Source organism: Furipterus horrens, unplaced genomic scaffold, assembly GCF_987537825.1.
Source record: "Furipterus horrens unplaced genomic scaffold, mFurHor1.1.pri manual_scaffold_13, whole genome shotgun sequence".
Taxonomy (NCBI): domain Eukaryota; kingdom Metazoa; phylum Chordata; class Mammalia; order Chiroptera; family Furipteridae; genus Furipterus; species Furipterus horrens.
The window spans coordinates 15,498,146-15,523,273 of NW_028327183.1; the positions used below are offsets into that span (position 1 = coordinate 15,498,146).

The following is a 25,128-nucleotide window of genomic DNA, read 5'->3' on the forward strand; positions in this document are numbered from 1 at the left end:
GGAACTAATTCTCTGCAGATACCAAGGGTCAACTTAACTTTTTGGGGAGTCAAAAGTTATACATGGATTTTCGACTGTGCCAGGGGGTTGGCGTCCCTGAGCTCCATGTTGTTCAAGGGTCAGCTGCACTCAGTCTGCATGTTAGTCAAAGCTGACATCTTGTCTTTGACTCTTAACTTTTAGTTAGTGCGTCATTGTAGCCCAAAGCCATAGGGAAGGGACAATAGCAAGTGCAGTGGAAGGTGGACACTATGAATATGTGAATTTGGCTTCAAAGGACCATCCATATAGTAGCTCTTGTTTTAGTTTTGAAGCCCAGGTTCTCATGTCACTGTCACATCCGCACCAGAGACTGATAAGGAAGAGGCAAATGTTTATTCCATTCCTCTCCCTGTTGATTGGCACTAATAAAAGGGGGTGGGGAAGCAGCAAGAATTTTTTGGTATGCCGTTTCTTGGTCACCAGCTATCAGTCCTTTGATAGGGATGGTTTCATCCATGTAAACTTTCACAGGGCCCGATCCAAAGGCAATGGGAAAAAAAAAATGCATGTGGGGTTCATATGTCATATGGGGATTGCTTCTAGAGCCAAAGACCAGTCAGTCAGTCATTGGATTTCGGGATATTTGTATTCTGAAATTCACAGGAAACATACTTTCCACTCCTGCACCTCAGTAGTAGTACTAGGTGATTGTACCAGCCTTTAGAACACAGTGGGACCTGACAGTCTCTCTCTCTCGTTAGATGAGTAGAGTGAGATGACAAGCTCATTTATAGCTTTTTTTTCTTCCAGGTCACTCTGCCAAGAGATCTTATTATGGATTCTGGGGAAACTGGAGAGGAAGAAAGCAATTGCTAGCCTGAAAGGATTTGCAGGATTGGACAAATCTGTGCCTTCTCTCCATTCTCTGTGTCAGTTTAGAGCTGCCACTCAAGGTGGCATTGTGATTACCATCAAAGAGGCCATTTGGTGAGTCCAACCATCCTTGCTGTCTCTCTTCAGATTTAATTGTACCCAAAAGGCCATTCTGCGGCTTGTCCACTAAGGGGCGCTGATAGAAAGGAAACCCAAAACTCAAGAGGCTGAGGCCGAGGTGCTCCTGTTTATTATAATCTCCAAATGAAATGTGAGCCTTAAAGTAATCCTCCAGGTTTTTTCTGGACGCTGGCTAATAGTAGGTGCAGTTAACTGGAGCCTCACAGCTCTGCATCATGCATCATGACAAGCCCACGTACTTCACAAAGTCTGCCAGTGAGTCAGAGGAAAGGGCAGACACATATTCACCCTGAGCACCGTAACAAACCAGTGCACCTCTCACTCTCAGGATGGTGCATGTGTGTTCAGAGTCAGACTTACCCCTAAGGGAAATTGCTTGATAGCTATCTTTTATGATAATTTTATAATGGGGGGTTGTTTCTCCTAGGGATTGATTAGAAGGTGTTTGATAAATGTTATTGGAATGGATAATTTATTTCTCCAATGTCTCAGAAGTGTATTTTAAATTATTTCCATTTTCTGGGTGATATATGTGGATGTTATTACCTCAGAATGTAAGTTCTTGTTGATCAGAGTTCATATAGTATTTAACTGGTGGCACCTACTCTACATCACATTACAAGTGCTGCTGTTTGTTAAAGTGTTTATGTTTAATTTTTTAATTCACGGTTAACTTTAAATTTAAGAACACTTTCAGTATGATGGATTTGAGAAAAACAGGAAGAAAAAACATATTGATTACAAACAGAATCACCTGTACAAACTCAAGCTAGTAATTTACTGAGAGTTGTTTTGTTGAGCATTAGTAGGTTCTGTGTTATAACTGTGCCCCCAGACTGAGAGAGTTTTAAAAATTCTGGCATGTTTATTTGCTTTTTAAAATATTTATTTATTTTTAGAAAGATGTGAAGGGAAGGAGAAGGAAAGGGAGAGAAACATTGATGTGAGAGGGTCTCGCCCACCCCCAACCGGGACCAAGCCTGCAACCCAGGCATGTACCCTGACCAGGAATTGAACCAGCAACCCTTTGGTTCATAGGATGATGCCCAACCCACTGATCCATTCCATTCAGGGCTCTGGCATGATTTTTTAAAACATGTTTTAAAAGCACTTTGGAACAGTTTAACCAGGGACCAATTTTGTCACTATACAGAGAATTTTATAATATTTAACTTATCGGTAGTTAAAACTTATTGCTATCTTAACAAGTTCTTAGTGCATATATGTCAAAATCAACAGTTCTTACTGAAACTATAGTTTCTCTTCATGGTAGGAAAAATAGTGAATAGGCAGTGCTATCAGATCCTTAACGTGGGGCCTCTACGTGGACTTTTAAGGGGCTATAATCTCCTTGAAGTTATACACAAGAAATTTTCCTATATGCAAACAAGGATCCCCTCCCTCCCCCAGGATAACAGGAAAATAATTTAAACAAAATTTTGAGATCTTTCTAATGATTTGCTGTATGGAAATAACATGTTACTTTAGCATATTGTTAATGGGATTTCCAAAAAGTATCTCTGGGTGACCAATCTTACCAAGATAAATCGGACTCCACATTGCAGTGACGAAGATGAAGCCCTGTACCAGAAGGTGTCCTCAGAGCAGTGCCAGATAGAGCATCTCGGGGACTTGCTGTCCCACTGCCAGGAATGTGGTTTGGCTGGTGACTTCTTCATCTTCTGCTTGAAGGTGAGGACTATGTATATAGTTCATGGTCAGCTTTATTCCAGTATCAGGAGCCCCATGGAATTTTAAAGGCAATTTTTATAATTTAAGGCTCTAAAATTAGGTCCTATTAGGAGAAATAATCAGAGGACATAGAGTAATTTATTTTGCAGTAGGTTTGGTAAAAAGAAGAAACTTATCTTCAGCAGTATGCAGATCATCAGCACTGAAATCTTAGAGATGACCGAAACAGAACTGTGATCTATGAAAGGGTTAATCTTTGCTTTGTGTTGACAGGAAGAACTCTTTTGAAGTTAATAGCAGGTTTTACAGCTATAGAGTAATCCCTTATCCTTTCTGACTATTGTTTTGTCAGGTATTTGGAAAGGGGACTTAGCAGTTCTGTCTCCCTCATTTCATTTTTTAGCCGCTTGAAACCTTTTCTGGGTTTGCTTCTTAGTGCTGTTGGTTGTGCTTCCTTTTGTCCTGATCTCCCGCAGTAACCTGTACCCCGCACTGTTTGTTACTGCTTATTTGTGCTGTTTGAGATCATAAGTCAGGTGATCTCTGCTTCCCTGTCTTCTAGTTCTGCCTTCTCCATTGTTTTCCCTAAATAAAGCGTCTGCTCCAGGATAATGTGTGTGGAGTTTAAGGATGGTGTGGGTGTGGGAGAATGCAAGGAAGGAACTAGGACTCACCTCTAGAATTTGAAGTGGGGGGTACTTATTGTTGCTGTCTCACCTCCCGTGTTCACATCCAGCCCGCTGCCCAGACACTCATTGTAAATGACATTATAAGTATATATTCTAAAAAAAAGTTTTTCAGAAACCTAAGTTAAAAACAAAAGGAAAAAAGCATATATCTTTTTAATTGGATACTTAAAGTTTTTTGTTTAAAAAAAAAAATCAAAGGGCTTTCTTTGCTTTAAACCAAGGTTTTTCCACCTTGGTAATTATTGACATTTTGGGCTGGATAATTTTTTTGTTGGCAGCGGATGAAGGGGAGATGGGAGGGGGCCTTCTGACTTTGGGAAGGGAGGAGCCTCCTGTACATTGTACGTGTTTAGCAGCATCCCTGACCTCTACCTGCTAGGTGCTTGTATCACCCTCCAATTATGATAACCAAAAATGTCCGCAGGCATTGCTAAATGCTCCCCTGGGGAGCAAAATTGCTCAGGCTCTGTTGGGAAGCACTGATCTAAACAGTGAATTACTTTGTTAAAACATTAATTGTTAAGTAACTCAAGGCTTTCCCTTCCCAAGGAAAACTACTATGTGAAGGGTAGGGGGAAAGCCTACAAAACCCACAGTAATGCGTTATCTGTTGGTAGTTTAGTTCTGAATACTTAAGGGGAAAAGGGTCGTGGTGCTGAAAGCATCTGATAATCTCTAAAAAGAGTTTGGAAATGTTTTATGGCCTCAGTTCAAGAAAGGCTAGTGATAGAGGTCATAAAAATGCTGGACAAGGAAGTAGTCTGTGAACGTTTTTCATTATGAGGTTTTAACATTTCATATACAGGGTATCATAGTATATGTCCTACTTTGCCACTTACGTTTTTCACTCCACAGTGTTTTTGAGATCTCTCTATATTGATATGCACGTAGACCTAGTTCATTTATTCCAACTGTCAATATATAATAAATGTATTATAATTTATTCATTCTCTTGTTCTGGACATTTTAGTTTGCAGTTTGGGGCCATTATAAATAATGCTGCAGTGAGCACAGACAAGTTCTTTGAATACATGTCTCAGACAGAGTTTTCTAGCTGTTTCTGAGCCCTTCCTTCTACAGGCTTTTTCTTCACTTTCCCTTTTCTCCTACACTGACAGGAGTTGACTCACGTGGCCGTGGAAAGTGAAACAGAGTTAAAAACTCAGCCCTTCTCTGGCAAAAGTCTGTTGGAATTAGAGCAGCACCGAACTCTTCTGGTGGAAGGCCAAGAGCAGAAGCTGCTGGTCCTGCAGCTGGTGGCTGTTCTGTGCGAGAGAATGTCTGAGCAGATATTCACGAACATTGCTCAGGTCAGTGGCTGCAACATTCCCGATCCAGCCTGGTTTGGTTTCTTTATGTTCTTTCCAAAAAATGTTACTCAGTGTGGTTTGATGACACCAGCATCAGCGTTACCTGGAATGCTGGTTAAACATGCAAATTACTGAGCCCACACCAGACCAAGGGAATCAACACTCTCATAGGTCCTGGGAATTGGCATGTTTAACAAGCGCCCGAGGTGATTCCCACGCACATAAAAGTTAAAGAACTGTTTTAAATGTTTATATGTTATATCACAGTGGTTGTCAACTTTTGGTGCAAATAAAATCATCTGGGATCTTTTTCAAAATATTGATGCCTGGCTCATTTTTAGAGATCCAGATTCAGCATGTCTTCATTAGATCCTGGGCATCTGTATTTTGTATTCCTCTATGGATGATTCTAATGTGCATCAAAGGTGGAGAATGATCAGAAACTCAAAATTGAAAAAACAGATCACCTTGAATTTTACAGGCCTTCTAACTCATAGCTTATCTCCACAATAGCCTGTGAAGTTTTAAGATTTTTTTAAAAAAATGCTTTCAGAGTAGAGTAACTTTGTGAATCAGCGCCTGAATTTTATTGGCTCAGACACAATTTTTACCAGCTTTTAAAAAAATAAGAAATAAAAGTTATAAAGCATAGGCAGTGCAGGTGCCATATTTTACCACTTTACCAGAATGAGTTGTTGCTTGGTTGGTGAATAGTTGGTTGTAAGATGGTATGATTGTCATGCTTAAATCTGATTCTCCAGCTCTTTGTATCCTTCTCATTGTCATCTGCCTTCGGGTGTTGCTAAGCAGCATTTCAGTACAGCTCCCGCTGAGAAAATTTGCAGCTGCCTGTCAGCTCCGACTTATCATGACTGTTTAATGAGAATCATGGTCATGATTTCTTTCCTGGCCTCTTATTCCCTTAGTTCAATGACCCTGTGTTATGTTACCCAGTAGGGTGATTTGTTTCTCCTGTGTTTATACCAGTTCCCTGAAGACTTTTTCATGCAGACCTTACGTTTTTTTCTCAGGATGCTAGTTGGAGGGGGAAATAGTCTAAAAACTGATATGACTTGAGCTTTTGCACATGTCTCCTTTTACTTCTAATTAAAGAACAATGGTTTTAGGCTGATACAAAAGTGATTTGTCCCGTTAAGTTATCTTTCAGCTAAGGTTAAAATGTATTAGGACAAAAAGAACCATAAAAGATATTAAATAACATTTAGTAGTCTTACTGCTAGTGATAATTTTGATATGTTATTTTGAAATATACACATATGGGTGAGTTATAAGTAATAAATGTTACAGTAATTTTGTTAATATGATTAGGAGCCAAATTTTCAGCATAAGAAAAGAATTATAAATATAAAATTAAAGAACTTGAGTAAAAACCCTATTATGTTGAATTTCAATTAGAAGTATGAGTATGAACTCATGGTTTATTTTTCTCTTTTTAAAAAGTAGATAATTGCTAGCTCAGTCCACTGTCGATGTCAAGAAGCAATGACAACCCAGTAACTATAAACGTCATTTGTGCTAGATTATAGTTTCTAAATACCATCTACTACTAAAAGAACATGAAACTTATAAGATTAAAGACTTTTTTGTGATCTAGGGTAGAAATTGTACACTGTAAGTCTTAGGGCACCTTGTTGTACCAGAATACAAGGAAGCTATCTGAGATTAATGAGGCCATGTCAGTAACACTCAGGAGCCAGTTTGAAGGGGCTGCCATTGGCCATAGGACATTTTGAGCATTAAAAAGAATAATGCCTGCAGTGGATTGAAACACACCAAAGTTATAAAAATCTGAGTCCCCACAAAAAAATCCCTTGTAGGACAACTTTGGAGGTTGTTAGGGCATCAACTCATTATTTTGTAAATTGGTAAGTGAAGGCAACGAATAAAGCATTTAGCTTGCCTTTCCTTAGAAACTATATTTCAGTGTAACCAAAGAGTCAATGAAGGAAAAATTTTCTTAATATAAGAATCACAGCTAAAAAAATTCAAAAAGAGAACTAGAAAATTACATTTTGCAATTTCCTGATGAAATAATGGATCTCGGTAACAGTCACCAGTGTCTGCTGGAAGCATTAGGGGTACTGTGTAACGACTGTAGTTAAGCTAAATGTACCCAAACAAATGTGTCCTCCGCCTTCTCCAGCATTTAATTAAGAAAACTTCTGAATTTGAAAGAATTTTATAGTGAATACCTATATACCCACTGCCTAGATTCTGCTATTAACATTTTATTATATTTTAGCACATATTAATGCATGCTTTCAACTGTCCATCCATCTCATTTTTTATTAATTTCAGGGTTAATGCAGGTATCAGTATCTGTCCCCCTAAATATTTCAGTATGGACTGATTGGTCTTAAGATCACGATAAGTAGACAGCAGACTTTATGTACCTCCTGATGTAATCCAGTAGGACATATATAGCACCTCCTGGGAAGGGTTCTTACAAAATTAAAATTAAAAATCCCCCATGTGAACATGAATCTAATCCAGGAAACTCAGGACAGAGGAGTAAGTGAATGCCATGTGGAATCCATCAGTCAAATGCAGAATGTGGGAGATTCTGCGGTACAAATGACCCAGTTTCTTTATCAAATAAATGGCATCAAAAGGAGCAGGGCTGAAAAAAAGTGGAGTTGCTGTAGCTTGAAAGGGACATATAACCAAAAGCAATGTGTGGATCCTGATTCAAACAAACCAAGACATTTTTGAACAGTCATGAACCGAGTATTAGAAGATATAAGGGATTGTTGGGTGTAATCACGATATGGTAGTAACACATAGCCATTGTAAAATCATTTAAACATGATAGAAGTACAAAATGTAAAAATTAGAGATTTCTGATTAAAGATGGTGCATTGCACGTATTTATCTGCCTCCTCTGTAAACCACGAGGAACAACAGAGCAGGAAAGGAAAGATGGCAAATAAAAGAGAACAACGCCCTGACCAGTGTGGCTCATTTGGTTGGGTAGTCCCGTAAAGCAAAAGTTTGCCAGGTCAGTTCCCAGTCAGGGCACATGCCTGGGCTGCAGGCGCAGTCCCCCACTAGGGGCGTGCGAGAGGCGACTGATCAATGTCTCTCTCACACATTGCTGTTTCTCTCCCTCTCTTTCTCCCTCCCTTCCCCTCTCTCTAAAAAGAAATAAAATCTTTAAAAAAATAAATGAAAATAAAAGAGAATAATATTGGGAAGCTGAAAAATAGTAGCTAATTTAGCAACTTAAGAAAATGGGAAGCTAAATGCCTGCATGGGAGAAATCAAGAAACAAAGCACTATATTCCAATGAAATTGTTTTGAAAAGAAAAAAAGGAAGCATGCTACTTCTCACTGCAGAACCCTGGAAGGACTGGAGGCCCGAGGTAAGCTCTAAAGATGGAGCTGAATTTAGAGTTTAAAACAAGGCAAAAGGCTCTAACAGCTTCAGCAGACCCCTTGATTTCTTCGTCGACTTGTACAACCACTCCTCCTCCTCAGCAGAAGACCGCACGTTTATTCTTAAAAGTGGTTGAACCCAAGAGTTCTGAACTTGGGTGGTGGTAGCAAACTGAAGAACTGCAGGATTAAATCGACATCTACACACTCAACAGTGAGGCCTCCAGCCCCATCCCGCTCAGTTGCCGCAATGGTGGCAGCAGGTTTTTCTATCCCCGCGGGATCATTGTGAGGGTTATTGTGTTCAGAATGTTATCTGGTAAATAGTAAGTGCTTACTGTTATTATTAAATTAACCAGCTAAACAATGAAAAGCGGCTGCCTTTGTAGGGCCAGAATCAGATGGAGAGAAATGGGATGGGACATTGCTGTTTTTCATTATAAACTTGCAGGACTGTTTGGCTTCTTCAGTGATGCACCTTTACAGAAGAATTTTTAAGTAAAAAGTAAAAGTCTCTCCCCATTCTCCACAACAGGCTTCAGTCACATACCTGTTCTTGTGGCTGGCAGCCCCACCAAAATCACAGGAAATGAGTATTGGGGGAAGAGCTGTTATCCAAATGGGCCTGTGGTTTTGTTGTTACAAGAGAGTTGGGGGAAAGGGCACTTCATAGAGGCAGTAACAGCTGACAGTCACGCCAGTTAACAGCTCCCCGGGGTTTACTACTATGTAGACAGACATAGACTATTTCCTCCTTAACAAAAATTGGATGATACTACTTGTTTTGCAACATTAAAAAATTTTTATATTTTGTGGAGAGGAACTTAGAAAAAGTCAGAAGCCTAGAGAGTGTTTTTTCCAATAATTTAACAATATTTGTGCTGAAATAGAAGCTTCCTATAAACAAGATGTGCTTTAGAAAACTCTTTAAAGGCAAAATAGGTAGCCCAAGATGGACGAGCATCCTTCGCTTCTGGTATCAGTAAAGTCCCAGGATACAGAGCATGGTGAAAATTGCCATAACCAGCACATTTCAGTAAATGAAACTTTAAATAACCTTTCGAACATCCTGCCTTACTCCAAAAGACAAGTGTTAACAGGCAGTTGTTTTTTTTTTTCCCTTTAAGCTTGCAGTAAGGATTCTAGCGTAGCATGTAATTTGCCCTGAGAGTTCAACATGCAAGCTTGCGTGGTATTTAGAGGCTTATTATGACCTATCTCAGGTGCCCCATTTTCAAAATGATTTTTCCCTTTTGAGCCACTAATCCTCAAATCCTCAATATGCGTGTGTGTACGGGTATGTACGTGTGTGTGCATGCACATATGTATGTGTATGCTGTCTTTTATTCATAGGTGATTAATCAACATGCAGTTAAAACGATGCTGACCAAATTAATTCCACTTTAGGCTTAGCTGTTAGCCAAATGTGATGTACAATGTTACATATGAATAATCTTAATCCTTTAAAAATATTTGGTACTTAAAAAAGTGACTGGATCATTTGTGCAGATTGTTTGAGGACATTGGTGTCTACATAAAATTGAAGGCCTCTTGCCCATTCTTTGCTTACTAGAATTAGACTGTCAAAATGGCAGGGGTGGGGGAAGGTATCCTTGAGGAAGAAATCTCATTAGGAGCAGCAGATCTAGGACCCTCTAAGATGGTCAGAAAGTAACAAAATCATTACTCATTTTAATTTCCTGGCAAAATTCATGAAAAGTAAAGGAAGTTGGATTAGTATATTAAGACATTTGGGAAAGTATACGTGGGCTCTCTGATTTATTGACTGTATGGCCTTGAGCAGATAACCTCTTTTAAGTCTCAGAGTCTCCATCTCGAAATGAGATTGAGAGTAGTGACCTCCCGGAGTTTAGAGACCTAAGTGAGATCGCACGTGTAGGACACTGAGCACCTGCCTGCTCCACAGCGCCAGTTGTTGGAGGTTTTTGCTGCTATGATGTCAATGTGGAAAATGTAAAGAAAACGTTGAGATTTTTTTTTCTTACTCCTCACTGATACAAAATCCCGTTTCTGTGGTAGGTGGTGGACTTTGTGGCAGCCACGCTGCAGCGAGCATGTGCAAGCTTGGCCCACCAGACTGAGAGCGCCGTGGAGTCGCAGACACTGAGCATGTCCATGGGGCTGGTGGCTGTCATGCTGGGAGGAGCTGTTCAGGTGAGTGGCAAACATGAGCCCAACTTGAATGGAAGAAGAAAAGAAACTTCTTGCCTCCCTTCCATACCCTTGTGAGAAATGAGAATGGATGTTGTACATAGGAGAATCAGGATAAACAAGTCAAGTTGTTCGTGAGAATTGTCTCCGGAGTCGAGGACCAGAAAATTGTGCCGCTTCCACCTTGTGCCCTGCGTAGCGATCACCATCAGAAGGCCAGGGCCCTTTCTGACCTGGTACAAGCTTGGTTTGGAAACACCCAGCAGTGTTTTGCATCCACGGCAAATACTGAATTCTTCCCCTCATTGTAATGGCTCTCCACAGCTTGGCCCTACTGTTGTGGTCGGGGGAAAACCTCTGTAACCTGCTGGTGCTTAGGATTCCGTCTGTTTTGAATAGTTCCACTTTAGCACAGGATCCATTTTTAAACCCAGATCATGTAGCATGTTAAAGCATTGTTTTCTGTGTATGTATCTTTTACCTACTTAATTTATAATCTTTTAATTTATTCACTCAAAAAATATTCATTGCATACTTGCTATGTGCCCGATACTGAGCTAAGGTGCTGGGAATACAACAGCGGACAAAGAAGACATGCTCCCTTCCCTCATGAAGCTTGCAGTTCGGTAAGGGAGTCAGATACCAAATAACAATTCAAAAGACACACTTCGGTTTGAATGAAGTGCCTCAGAAGAGAAGTGGAGGGTGCCAGGAGAGCATAGCATCCAGCCTAGGCTGGGAAAGTCTCTACTGAGGAACTGTAAGCTTAAGGTAAGACTTGAATGATGGATAGGAATTTGGGAGTGTGGTGCAGATGGAGGAAATTCTTCCAATTAAAGAAAATATCTTCTGCAAAGCCTGGGAAGCAGGACACAGCTTAGTATACTTAAGACACTGACAGAAGGTTGGTATAGCTGAAATGTAGAGACCTAGGGTCAAAGCTGTGCCACACAAGGGGGAAAGGGAGGCGCTGGTTAATTATGTACCACATTAGGTTAGGAGACTACAGGAAGGTGGAATGGGCTTGGTGCAAGTATTGTGGAATCTCACCTGAAATCAGACTTAACATAGCTCTTCGCAATGAGTAGGGAACCGTTTGGGAATGGATTTTTTGAGTTGGAGGATTCAAATTTGATACTGATTCTTGTATGTTAGAATTCTCCATCTCTGGCCTATCCTGCAGGAGAAAAGAAATTTCATTTGGGCCTGTTGTTAACAGGAAGCCCATTTCTTGGTAGATTTACTTATTACTCCTGATTTGACATTTCCCATATAGTTTGAAAAAAACATTTTTGGTTCAGTTCCTAGAGTTCTGTTATATCCCTGCTGATAGACCTGTCAAGGAGGGGTTCCTAATGGAATAGTTTTTGCTAAGTTGTATTGTTAGTGGATTAAGGTGGCCTGGTTGGTTTTTATTTTTGGGTTGAATATTAATTTGGATAATGTTTGTCTCTGTGATTTGAGAACATGATTTCTTTTTTTGGCTTTCCTTCCCTCTTATTTAACACTTACCATTGGAAACTATCCCAACTGGAAAAACAGAACATAGAAATCTCCATTTCCTTTTCTAAAAGCCCATTGTTTGGGATTGACTGTGTAAATTAGTATTATTCTAAGGGAGACTCACATGATTTATGCAAATGTACATCCCTCACCTGTCCCTGCCCTTCTGTGAGCCATCCTGACTCACTGACGACATCCTGGGTTCCTCTGACTTTGCAATTGCTTAAGAGAACTTAAACACGTTACCCCATACTTTTGCCCTAAATCTATTAATTTTTTTCCCTGTTTGATTCATGGGTTTAAAAGTGGCTTCTAGAATAATGCTGGGTTTTCTGTCTTTGTGTTGTGAAAAAAGTCACAATTCTGAATTATGTTTTCAGATAATCATTGTCATGCTTAGTGTTTTTTACTTTAGAGCCTAGATGATACTGTACCTATTTCCAATTAGGATTCATGTCTTTAGCTAATGAAACAGCATCTAATAGCATCTGAGGCTTTCTTTTTTTCCTTTCTAATTGGTGTAATTAAGGTGATAATTAGAACACAGTGTCTGGGAAGAGGAGTTAATTAGTAGAAAGTGTAGGCTTAAGACAACTGTAATTCCAAACTCATTTTCTAAATTTCAGGACTGGCCATCAGTGAGAGTTGTACAACGTTGGTAACTTCCTTATCCCCTCAGGAAGCAGTTTCTCCCTGATGTTCTGTGGCCTGTCAGGTCCTCTGAGCTTTGAGGGGCAGGTGGTATGGCTGGGACTTGAACCCAGATCTTGAAAACTCATACCATATTCTCTGAGAGTATTATAGAATGACTCATTCAAGAAATATTTATCAAGTGCCTCTGCCCTCATGGAGCATGCCTTCTAGTGGCTGTGATCTGATGAATTCTTAATTATTTTTTTAGAAAGATTCTTATTTTTATATCTAATGTGTGTATGTGTAGCTCACTTTAAAACAGTACACACCGTTTGCTGCCTTAGGACAAGAGTAAAAATACCGCTGGTAAATAAGTTCTGTGCCATTATGCAAATAAGGATCCAGACATGTAAACTGGTCAGCTAAATATCTGAAGAAACAAAGGCGATGTATAGAAATGAGAACACAAAGAATTAAATGTAAGTAGTTTTCAGGAGTAGGAATTTTTAGGTCAGAATTTTATTGCTGGACGAGACCCTGGGATTCTTCCACAACAGTTCTCCCTGGAGCAGGATAAGGTAGGATGCGGGTTGGGGAGCTTTGTAAGGTCTCAGGTGGGGCTTTTTCAGGGTGCCGTTCCCTCCTCTGGGTGCCATGCCCATTCTCCTATGCTTGCCCTAGAAGCACCTTCCCAGCACCTGCAGGCCTGGCCCCGTCACTGCAAGTACCCAGTTCTCAAATCGAAAACTTGCAGAAGTTTAGAAGAGCTCACCATCTAACTAGTTCACTCCTGACGCCCTGAAGGAAAGCATAGATGTTGGCTGACGCAGCTCTGCTCATGCCACTCCTGAAGCGTTCCAGACACTGAAGAGAGGCAGCCCGGTGAAGGGACCTGTCACTCCCATGGGGGCTGCTCCTTTGGGCCTCAGGCTTCTCCACGGGAGTCTGAGATCTGTGCTGGGAAGCAGTGACAGGAGGAGAACGAGGGCTTCGTGATCAGTTCTCAATTTTGCTGGTAACCCTAGGTGACCCCTGAAAAGTCAGTAACCATTTAGTGCTTCAGTTTTCTCATCTACCAATTAAGTGAACATCACTTTATACGTTGGAATTGTTTTTTAATATTTATGAACAAATAGTCGGCACCTATAGCCTTCAGTTTCTCTCATTATTCTAATAGTGGGAACTCTGTGGGTTTATGAAGCTGAGAGTATGCATTGCTTTAATTGTCTTATCAACTATTTGATTCAGAATCCAAGTACCTGCCCATAGTGATTAGAGAAGTTGTCCAGTTTCATAAGATGAATCTTCCAATGACTAAGAAGTTTGAAAACAGGGAGAACAGATTTCTTTTTCAATAGATGGTTTTTTAGAGCAGTTTTAGGTACGCAGGAGTAAGTACAGAAATGTCCCGTACACCTGCCTCCCCCACTGTGTCAGCACCCTGTAACAGAGTTGCACATTTGTTGCAATCGGTGAACCTACATTGATTGACATGTCATTATCACCCTAAGTCTGTAGTTTACATTAAAGTTCACCTATGGCGTTGTACACTCTGGGTTTTGACAAATGTATAATGACATATATTTACCATATGTAATGGTTTCACTGTCCTAAAAATCCTCATTGCTCTGCTTGTTCACCCCCACGACCCCCAACTCCTGACAACCACTGATGTTTCTACTGTCTCCACAGTTTTGCCTTTTCCAGAACGTTATGTAGTTGGAATCATACTATGTAGCTTTTCTAGACTGACTTTTTTTACTTAAATCATATGTGTTTAAGGTTCCTCCATGTCTTTTGTGATTTGATAGCCCATTTCTTTTTAGTGCTGAATAATATTTCATTGTGTAGATGTACTACACTTTACTTACCATTCACCTACTGAAAGACATCCTGGTTGCTTCTAAGTTTTGGGAGTTATGAATAAAACTGCTATAAATATCTGTGTGTAGGTTTTATGGCCATAAGTTTTCAACTCATTTGGGCAAATAGGAGGAGCATGGTTGCTGGAGCATATGGTAAGAGTATGTTAGTTTTGTAAAAAATTGCCAAACTGTCTTGCAAGTGGCTGGACCATTTTGTATTCACACCAGCAATGTATGAGAGTTCTTGTTTTCCACATTCTCGTCAGCATTTGGTGATGTTTCGGATTTTAGTTGTAGGCTCATTGTTTTAATTTGCAGTTCCTTAATGGCATAGGATTTGGTATGCTGTATATAGCTCTGTGTCTTCTTAGGTGAGGTGTCTGTTCAGGTCTTTTTTTTTTTTTTAATTATTGACTTTTAAGAATCCTTTGTATATTTTGGATAACTGTCCTTTATCAGCTATGTCTTTTGCTAATATTTTCTCCTAGTCTGTGATTCATCTTCTCTTTTTCTTGACATTGTCTTTTGCAGAGCAGAAGTTTTTAATTTTAATGAAGTCCAGCTTATCAATTATTTCTTTCATGGGTTTCTTTTCTTGGGTATTTAATTGAAAAAAAGTCATTGCCATCCCCAAGATCATCTAGATTTTTTCCCCTATATTATCTTGTAGAATTTTTATAGTTTTGAATTTTACATTTAGTCTGTGACCTATTTTTAGTTAATTTTTGTGATAGTGTAAGATCTGTGTCTAGATTCTTTCTTTTTTCTTTTGCACACGAATGTCCAATTGTTCCATCCCCATTTGTTGAAAAGTCTCTCTTCCTTGTGTTGCCTTTGCTTCTTTGTTAAAGATCAGTTGACTATATTTATGTAGGTCTATTTCTGGGCTCTCTATTTAGGTCTGTTTATGGGCTGTCTATTCAGTTCCATTGATCTATTTGTTTTATTTTTATTTTTTAAAGAAATTGTTGTGTATAATAGAAGTGAAAAAGAGAGTCCATGTACTATAGATATAAGCAGATATTCCCATTTCAGATGCTTAAAGAAAAAAACAAAGGCCCATGATACCATAGGAGCACTTAGTGAAGTCTAGCATAATGATAACACTTGTAAAATTATTCTAAAATATCTTTTCTTGTTTCACATAGATTCCTGATAAAACCTACCTTTTTCTTTGATAACATAAACCTTTACTCTAGACATGCATATTCTCTTCCTTAAGATACAGTAACATGGGAATCATCAGCTGTTTTACACATGAAGATAAGTTGACATACAAAGTCCTTCACATGTGGCTGCTCTGTTTTTCTCTGTCTCCCCAGCCGCCAGCAGTGAACACAGTGCCTGGAAGGAACCAGGTTCCCCACCCTCGCCCTTGGCGGTGTGTGTGGGAAGAGGAGGAGGTCAGGGAGCCTGCCGATGGTGACCAGGCATTGATGATGTGCCTGAGGCCTGCAGTTCTCAAACCCCTCCAAGGCGAGGCGGACATTTGCCTGGGTTCACAGATGGGGACATTGAGTCGGAGGGAGATGAGAGCCATTATCTGAGACCCCACAGCCCGTGAGGCGGAAGCTGGGGTGGCTCTCGGCCCCCCATTCTGGCTCACATGCTGCTCTGTGTAGTCCTGGGTGTCACCCCCTTGGTGGGATTTCTAGCACTTTCTTCCTGTAGAGGTAGCTTGTGCTGCGAAGGACTGCACAAGATCATGAATATGAGTGATTTCAGAATTACAAACGGTATAAGTGGGTAGTGTATTAATATCGCCTAGCAGCCTGTTCGCCTTAGAACCAGGACACTTTATCCATGCTCCTCAGGGAGGTTGGTTAACCTCTGTTGGTGAGTGTTACTAACGCCTGCCAAATGGTCCGTGTGAGCTTATTTTATTCTGCGTTTGCTTCCTTCAGCAGCCATTCTTATGTAAATATATGTCAAATATAGTTAGTTCTGTGTTGTCTATTCAGTGAGTTTTACTTTTAGGTTGTCTGAATTGTACATTTATGGTTCTTTATGTGATTTGGAAGGCAATCCTAAAGTTCAGCTACTCAGGGCAGGAGGAGAGCGGCGCGTGTCTGGGCGGCAGGTGGGCCTTTGACAATATTCCAGAGACGCCCTTGTGCGCTGTGATTTTAATTCCGTGTGACAAGATGCATGAACTCGTGGATAAACTGGAAGAACACCTGTCTTTCTACCCCTTCCCCATGGACAGTGGTGTCCTGGTTTGTGTAAGTCACCAGAAAACCCAATGGAGTTTTACTGAAAAGCTCAAGACCTTACTTAGATTTAGGTTCTCTACCAAAAGTAGGCTTCTGCCGCCTGTGTCTGTGACATGTTTACAAAATAGTTTTAAAATTTTTTGGTCAAATTAGGAACGGTTGATTAAAAACTTTCCCAACAAGAAGAAGAACATGGAATAATAATTTAAGGACCTTAATAAAAACTTGATTTTTTTATTTAAAAAAAAGGTAAGCTGACAAATGTTGCAGAACTAGAAATTCTGCCTTATGCCAATTTAGCATTAGTTTCTAATTGTTTAAACAAAGAGTTCTGAGGGGCGTGTGTGGTGACAAGTCTACATGTCCAAACCTGTTGTGTACCTTAAGTTTTCATTTACTCTGGAGGAAAGTGGTGGGGAAAGTGAACAGTAACCATTCTGCGGACTTATAGCATAAAATGTGAATGTTATAGAGGTCCTACGAAAACAGTTAGTTGGCTAATTGGTTGGTTGGTTGGGTAATGAAACAAGTGAATGAATAAGTAATAAATACCGTGCCTTATTCTCAAAAGGATTTAAGACCTGTAAGGTTTCCAAGTTATCAGGGCCTCACAATGCCTCAGGTGATAATTTTTACAGTATTTTCAAACAGAAAAAGATTGCTAACGGTTCTTGTTTTCTTCTCTGACTGCATGTGTACTTTTCCTAGTAAGGCCCATGGCATTATAGAACAAAGCTGCTGAAAAAAATAAAATCTTATGTAATTTTCACTCGTACTTTCTAGGAGAAATTCCCTTTGCCAATCATTGTCCCATTCCGTTCCAGACCTAGGATGCCATCATATGCTAGCCAGCCACTTTAAATCACAGCTTTGTTTGTTCAAGTGAGATCAAGTAGGGTATTGGGTAAGAGTATAAACTCTGGAGCCAGACTTGTTGAGTTCACATCCTATCATCTCCCAGTTATGTGACCTTGGACATGTTGTTTAACTGTTCTGTGCCTCAGTTTCCTCCTGTTTAAAGAGGAGATAATAATTGTAACTAGAAAATAGGAATATAAATATGTGTTTTGTTTGTTTATCAACTTTATTTTTGAAATAGATACCTAGTACTTTTATGTGCCAGGCACTAAGTACTTTGCTAATATGTGCTCATCTTTTTATGGTAGTAGGTACATAAAGAAAATACAATAAAAGTGAAAAGTGCAGTGATCTGGAAAGGAATTTTATCATATGATTATTAAAATTGGATTTGGTAAGAATAGCTGTAGAGACAAATAGTTTAATGGGTAAGCAGGTTCAAAGGATATAAACATCTGTTCACAGTAAAAGAAATGCAGACAGTCCGTAAACATGGAAAGAGGCTTAACAACGCTGTTAGTCTGGCTAATGCAAATTAAAACCATAAGATACCATGTCCTGCTCATCAGATTGTAAAAACTAAGAGTTATAATATTCATTGCTGAAATATATTTTTTAACTCAGGAAAGTAGCTATGCATGGTAAATATTCAATAAATGTTTCTTGTTGTGATTATCCAACAATAGTCATTAGTGCCAGACTCAGGCTACCTGCTGATTACACCAGGAACAAGATTTGCTCTCTGCCTCTTTTACTCAGGATATATTTGTTGCCTTATGTTCAAGTCATGTTACCATCGGCTACTTTAATTTGGGTTTGCCATTTTTCATTTCATTTTGTAGTTGAAATCAAGTGATTTTGCTGTCCTGAAGCAATTGCTGCCTCTGTTGGAAAAGGTCTCCAGCACATACCCGGACGCTGTCATCCAAGAACTCGCTGCTGATCTCCGCGTCACCATCTCTACCCATGGGGCCTTTTCCACTGAGGCTGTCAGTGTGGCTGCCCAGACTACCCTGAGTAAAAAGGATCCAGAAGGGAAAATAGAAGAGCAGCAAACCAGTCACGAAAGACACACTGACATGTGCCATAGCCACCTTGAACAACAGCAAAACCATGAGAAATCCAACCATACTGGCCTGGAGTCAAGTGCTTCACTCATTCCTTGGGAGGTCAGTGGGCCCAGCACTACCACAAGCCCGAAATCTGGAAGCATAACCACGGAACAGCTCCAGGAAGTTCTTTTATCTGCTTACGATCCTCAAATTCCAACACGGGCTGCTGCCCTGCGGACTCTTTCTCGCTGGATAGAGCAGAGAGAGGCAAGAGCTCTTGAGGTGCAAGAGAAGCTTCTCAAGGTGAGTAGAACATGCTGCAAACACACACGCACACACACAGTGGGGGGGCAATCTTCCAGAAGCCTGACTGTGCATCAAGCCCTGTCCTGGATGCTTTCAGGGGACCTGTAGTTGTTCTGAGGAGGCGAGACTTGGTATAGGAAAGACCTAGATAACCGCACAAGGCTAAATTGAACGTGAACAGAGTACCAGGATTTTTACATGCAAGAAATGCTATGGACAGGAAAAGGAGAGGGTTGCAATTTGGAGGAAGCAGATCTTCATATGGCCCTAACAAACTAGTAAAGTTTGAGCATGTGAAATAAGAGGGGATGGAAGAGCATGCGCAAATCCCCAGAGATGGGCATGCACTTTCCCGGTAACTAGGTTCACTGTCACCACTGTGACCCAGCCAGGTAAGCCACCTGTTTTCTCTAGGCCCCTTTTAGAGGGGCATTGGGCAGAACTAGGTCTCCTTCCTCTTCTCCCTTCATCACAGTGAAAAGGTTGTTTTTTACATCATAGATTTACGTGGGAGAACACATATGCTTAGCTGGGGAGCTTAGCTGGGGAGCTTTTACCTTTTGTGGAAACTATCCTGACCTCAGTATGGGTTAAGAGCAAATGATGTAGAGACTACGGACCGAATTCCAGATCCATTTTTTTGGACAAGTCACTTAGTCTTTCTGAGCCTTGATTTCTACATTTGTAAAGTGAGGGCCCACTTTATGTTGAAAGATTTAAAATAAAATCGTCCATATAAAGCTCTCATTATAGTGATAGGCACATAATGAGCACCAAATAAAGGTTGGCTGCTGTTGTTATTATCTCTTCCACATAGTTTAGCCGTTAGACTAAGAATTATAATTCTGATTGGAAACATTTCTTTCCAGTCACTAAAGCATTAGGACTGACAGTATAATAACAACTGCTGTTTGTTGAGCCAGGCCCTCTGCGTTTCAGACCTCGTCGCAGGCCTCGCAACGACTGCAGTGCTGGTGTTGGCCCCCCACTTCATGGATGAGAAAAGTGAGGAATGAAAATGTGTCAAGGATTTGTTATCATTAAAATCTTGCTGAAAACCTCAAATTATTTATCTGTTTTGAGTCATCATTAAAAATACCCCTCCATAGTTCTAGATAGTGAGTGAGTGCAGTGAACATCTTTGGAATTTTTTTAACTTCTTTAATCTCCATCTGCTGTACATAATAGGTTATCAAGGCCCCGTCAATTCTTTTTCCAAAAAACATTTCAAATTTATCTCTTCCTCTTTATTCCCACAGCCGCTGCCCTGGTTAAGCTTCCTTTAATTCACTTCTGATCCCCGCCTCTTCCAACCTGGCCATCTTCCCAGTGCACTAGTCTTAGTCCCTCCCTGACATGCTGCGCATGTGGGGACCAGCAGCATCAGGTTGATACCAAGAATCGCTGTGCCAGCAAGGACGCATCACTACGTGTGGAACAGTCATCCTGCTTCCCTTAGACACCAAGCAGGAGGGAGAGGCACATGGCCACTGTCTTTCTCTCTCACCTGCAGGTTAGGACCTAAACCTAACATGTCACTGTCACGTCTTCTAGATAAGCAGGACCCACAGCAGCTGACATGTCCTGGTGGGTTCCTAACTTGTGAGATGTGCTGAGAGTGATTTGTTACTAATTTCAACTGAAATGCTTAAATTTGGAAAAGATTTTAAAAAATAAATTAGAACAGATTTAAAGTTCTCCCAATAAGAACATGTCTGTCTCTCACATGTATTTCATATGCTTTCTGAGTGTAAGAGAGGAGGATCAAATTACAGCAAATGTGTCATCAACTGGATGTAATCCCAAACCTGGCCTTTTGTGTGTCGTGGCCTGTAGTCTGTCATGTTGTATGTGAGAATGTTGTCCACCATGGACTGTAATGGGAAAAATGTGACAACTGTTCCTCCAGATTTTGGTTTCCATGCCTACTCCTGGTGTATACTTGACTACTTCTCTCGTCACGACCCTTTTATAAAAATGGGACTTCAAACTTATACACTGTTTTCTCTGTAAGACTTTAAAGGCAGACCAATGTCTAGCTAGCTAAGACAAAGAAGAAAAGCATTTATTCTTTTGAGACTACTATAAGAGTCTCAGTCTTGCTTGCTTTTTTGAGTTATATCACTGCTGTATTTTGTGGTTCCAGATATTCTTGGAGAACTTGGAGCATGAAGATACCTTTGTATATCTGTCTGCTATCCAAGGTAAGTTAGTTCTGGTTTAAGGACTTTGAGTCTGTATCTATCATGTATGTTTGCACAAAATCTCTAAAGTAATAGACCCATAAGACTCCTGATCATTCTGTCCATCTTCCTGCCTCCTACTTACGACTTGATTTAAGTCATAATGATAAAATTCCTGGAGGATTGCCAAAGGGTCTTTATAGAGTTTCAATGTCTCATAATGATGATGAGGTCTTTATCTATGTTTACTTATTCTATGAACTAAATCCCACTCGCTGTAATTCAAGGAGATAAAGAATGGCTCACATATGAGCTCTTATTACATTAACCCTTTATGTATTTGACTGCTGTCAGAATGCACCTTTGCTCTCTCTTTAAACTCAAATAATCTCAGGATAGTTAGCGTTTCTTCTTCAAAACATTTTTTGCAATACTTCTGTTTCTTTTGTGTGACTCTTTGTTGTTCTCCACATCTCTGTTAATTTTTGGATCCCAGATCTAGAAAAGGGTCTCATGAAGTGGGGGGTCGAGAATTAGATGCCCAAAAGGGCAAGAGGCAGACATGGTGGGAAGGTCAGAATGTACTCCCAGTGTCCCTCGGCTCCACCAGTGGGATAGAGTCACCAAGAGCTAGGGCTCCAGAGACAAGCGCCTGGGTGCGGCTCCCATTCCCTGCTGCTCAGCTGGATGAACTCTGGCAAATCACTTAATCCCTCTGGGCCTCAATTTCTTATCTGTAAAAGGGGGCTAAATAGGGATGCAAAATTGTGCACTGCTTTGGAAAAGTCTGGCTGTTCCTTGAGAAGATCCATGTAGAGTTACCATGTGAGCAGTTACACTCCTAGTAATATACCCAAGAGAAATGAAAACAGATGTCCACACAAAAACTCCTACGTGGGTGTTCATAAGAGCCAAAAGGTAGAAACAATACAAATGTTCATCAGCTGCTGAATGGATACACAAAGTGTGGTATGCACATACAATACAATGTTATTTGGCCATTAAAAAATTAATTAATGAAACATGCTACAGCATGGATGAACCTTGAAAACATTATGTTAAGTGAAAGGAGCCAGGCTCAAGACATGTATTTTATGGTTCCTTTTTATGAAATGTCTATAGAACAGGCAAACTTATAGAGACATGAAGTAGATTAGTGGTTGCCTAGCACTGTGGGGGGTGGGGAGGAAGGGTTGGGAGGTGATAACTAAAGGGCGTGAGGGTTTGGGGGGGGTGAAGAAAACGTTCTAAAATTGATTATGGTGATAGTTGCACAACTCTGTGAATAAGCTAGGAGTCATTGAATTGTACACTTTACATCAGTGAATTTTATGGAATAGCAGTCCCCTCTTATACACAGGTGACGTGTTTCAGGACCCCCAGTGGATGTCTGAGCTCTAATCAACATCTTCAGCTCTGCCAGAGATGTGGCAGCCTCTTCTTCACTGGCAGACACACCCTTTCCAGTAATGTTTATGTTAGTCCCAACCTGTTCCTGAGTCCATGTAACCGTTTCTCACTCGCAGTAAATCGCTTGGTGCCACTCATGTCAGAGGATCAGTTGCTGAAGTCTTTCTGTGGGCTCAGTGCCTTTTGGTCCAACATGTTGTCAATCAAAACAATTTTCTTCTCATTTCTTCCACCCACAAATCTACTACCTTGCCATCTTAACTAAGCACTTATTAGGTACCATGGCTCTAACTTTTACAGTCTGAGGTGCAACAGCAGAACTGGCACAACTTTCTTTTTCCTTCTTCACAGTTTCAGAGGAGAAGATTTGTTTTCATCTAAGCATATGATTTTCCCCCTTCCTTATTAATTTGAGAACTTTGATCTTTTCACCTATAGGAAGCACTTTACCCCTTCTCTATGGCTTATCCAAATCACCAGCATCACTACTCTTGGGCTTTGGGGCCACTATTAAGTAAAATAAGGGGGACTTGAACACAAGCGCTGTGTTACCATGACCGTAGATCTGGTAGATCTGGTGACTGAGATGTCTGCTAAGTGGCCAACGGGCAGAGAGTATATACTGTGTTGATACGCTGGACGGAGGGATGAATCACGTCCTCGGTGGGATGAAATGGTATGGTGTGAGATGTCATCACGCTGCTCAGAACAGCGAATAATTTAAAACCTAATGATTTGTTTATTTCTGGAATTTTTCATTTACTATTGTTGGACCATGGTTGCTCTCGGTAACTGAAACCAGGGCGAACAAACATGGTGATAACGGGGGACCACTGTACTTCTGTTGTCGGACTGCAGGAATATGCTGATCTATGTAACTTCTCAGATCTACAGCTTGAGTAGGCAGATTCTGTCAGTTAGTTATTGCTACATAGCAAACTACCCCAATCATTTCTCATCATTCACACATCTATAGACCCATGTGGTTCAGCTGATCTAGGATGGGCTAGGTCCAGCAGCGCTGCTTCTCCCTGGAGGTCTGTCAGCCAGCTGTGGTGGCTCTGCTAAACACGTTCCCAATCATCCTGGACCGATGGCCTACCAGGGCACGTTCCCATGGTGATGGCAGCAGAGTAAGAGAGCAAGGATAAACTCAAGAGGCCTCTTCAGGCCTGAGTTTGGAACTGTAATCCTAGCGCTTCTGCCTCATTCTGTTGACTAAAGCAACTCATGTGGTGGAGAAATAAAGTCTGTCCCTTTAGGTGACAGACTGCCAAATCACAGAGTGAAGGGCATGGATTCAAGGAGGTGTGAAGAATTGAAGCCAGGAGTGCAGTTCTTCACACTTATTATCTGCAAAAGGCAAGGTTCTCTGTGAGCATGGGGGCGTGTACAGAACCCTTACTGGCTAATTATTTCTTGATATGATTTGGGTATAATTGGCTCCATACGGATACAGTAGTTGAAGTTTAAGAAAGAGTACAGAGGGGAAAACATACAGGGATGAAGGCCTAAGCCTTGGGATTTATTCTTTATTCAGCAAAAATCTACTGTGCACCTACTATATACAAAACATTTAACAGTGAGTTGTTGTGACTAGGCTAATAGGCAAAAATAAAATTCTTTAAAGGAGACAAAATGACCACCCAAAGAGGTTAAAGGACAACTAGGTGAGACCAGAAGCTGAAAGAGTCAGGGTTTCAAGAAAGTAATTCCCAGCAGCTGAGAGGACAAAGAGTGCAGGAATTGAGATAAGTCTGGGGGCCTGATAGGGCCCAGGAAGCCACATGACGGTAATGGTACCTATGGGAATTAAGTAAATCAATGAAGTGCCTATAATTAAAATGCCTATAATTAATGAGTCTCAGAAAAGAAGTCATCCTGTACTTTTCCCGAGAAACTGTAATACTGTGAAGAAGATGCTTCTCACTGATATATTTTTCTTTTTTTAGGGCTGGGATTTGGGAAGTCTCGGTGTGTAATTCTAATGTGGCAGCATTGCTGTTTGGAACAAGCTTCTTAGCTGATTAACCCATTGAGCTCATTAGCCCCTAGGGTCTGCTATAAAAATCACAACTGTTGGTTTTGTGTTTGTATTTAGTAATTTTAATTGGTGTGCTAATCAGTTAGTAGCTAATTTGGTGATGAAGAACATGGGAGGTAGAGGTGTAATTTCTGTTCTCAGCTCCCCTCGATGGACAAGTTTGAATTAATTGATGTTTTTGGTGTTTGTAACATACACTTAAAGACCAAGGCCTTAGGTGAATTTCCCATTAAGAAAAGAAAGAACTGAATTTTCCCACCTGCATTGCCAATGTTCTTTGCCCAGGCCTACAGCACATCGGGAGCTAAGCCATTCTGGACTTCCAGTCAGACAAGACCAGCCCGCTTGCAAAGGTCCTGCAGTGTTGGGAGCACTTGGCTGTGGCTTAAGTAGCATTAGTTAGGGGGACTGTGTGTGTGAGCGTGTGTTTAATGTTTTCCTTTCTAGGCTGCCTAAATGGCTCCATGTGAAAGTTACAGTATACCCCTTGCTTAATTTATTGATATTTTGGATTTCTTTTGTAATTTCCTACCAACTTTGCAGTCTCAGCATAGAGCGGTGGGGACTTAAATAAGCTCACTTGTTCAACAGATAGATATTTATTTATGCATAATGTAGGAATTTCTGATGTGTGTATTATCTGTCTGTCACAACACCTGAGAACTAAATTCCCTATGAGTTAAACTTTAATTTTATGGAAGATTGTTTGCATCTCCTTTTAACCCTAGTAAAAAGCGATGGTTAATTTAGTTATATCAGCTGCCCCCACATACTCAGTAGCAGCTTCTGCAGGCAGAGAATTGTAT

The 25,128-nt window shown here is 40.5% G+C and overlaps 1 protein-coding gene across 2 annotated transcripts in view; it reads left to right on the top strand.

Moving 5' to 3' along the window:
- Window positions 1–25,128, top strand: part of TANGO6 (transport and golgi organization 6 homolog) — a 142,528-nt gene that overhangs the window by 37,782 nt on the left and 79,618 nt on the right. For both annotated transcript variants that reach the window (XM_090260412.1, XM_090260411.1), the window contains exons 9-14: window positions 793–969; window positions 2,562–2,688; window positions 4,496–4,687; window positions 10,124–10,258; window positions 18,170–18,682; window positions 20,832–20,889. In XM_090260412.1, the coding sequence (XP_090116538.1) occupies window positions 793–969; window positions 2,562–2,688; window positions 4,496–4,687; window positions 10,124–10,258; window positions 18,170–18,682; window positions 20,832–20,889 (1,202 nt within the window). The remainder of the gene's footprint in view (window positions 1–792; window positions 970–2,561; window positions 2,689–4,495; window positions 4,688–10,123; window positions 10,259–18,169; window positions 18,683–20,831; window positions 20,890–25,128) is intronic.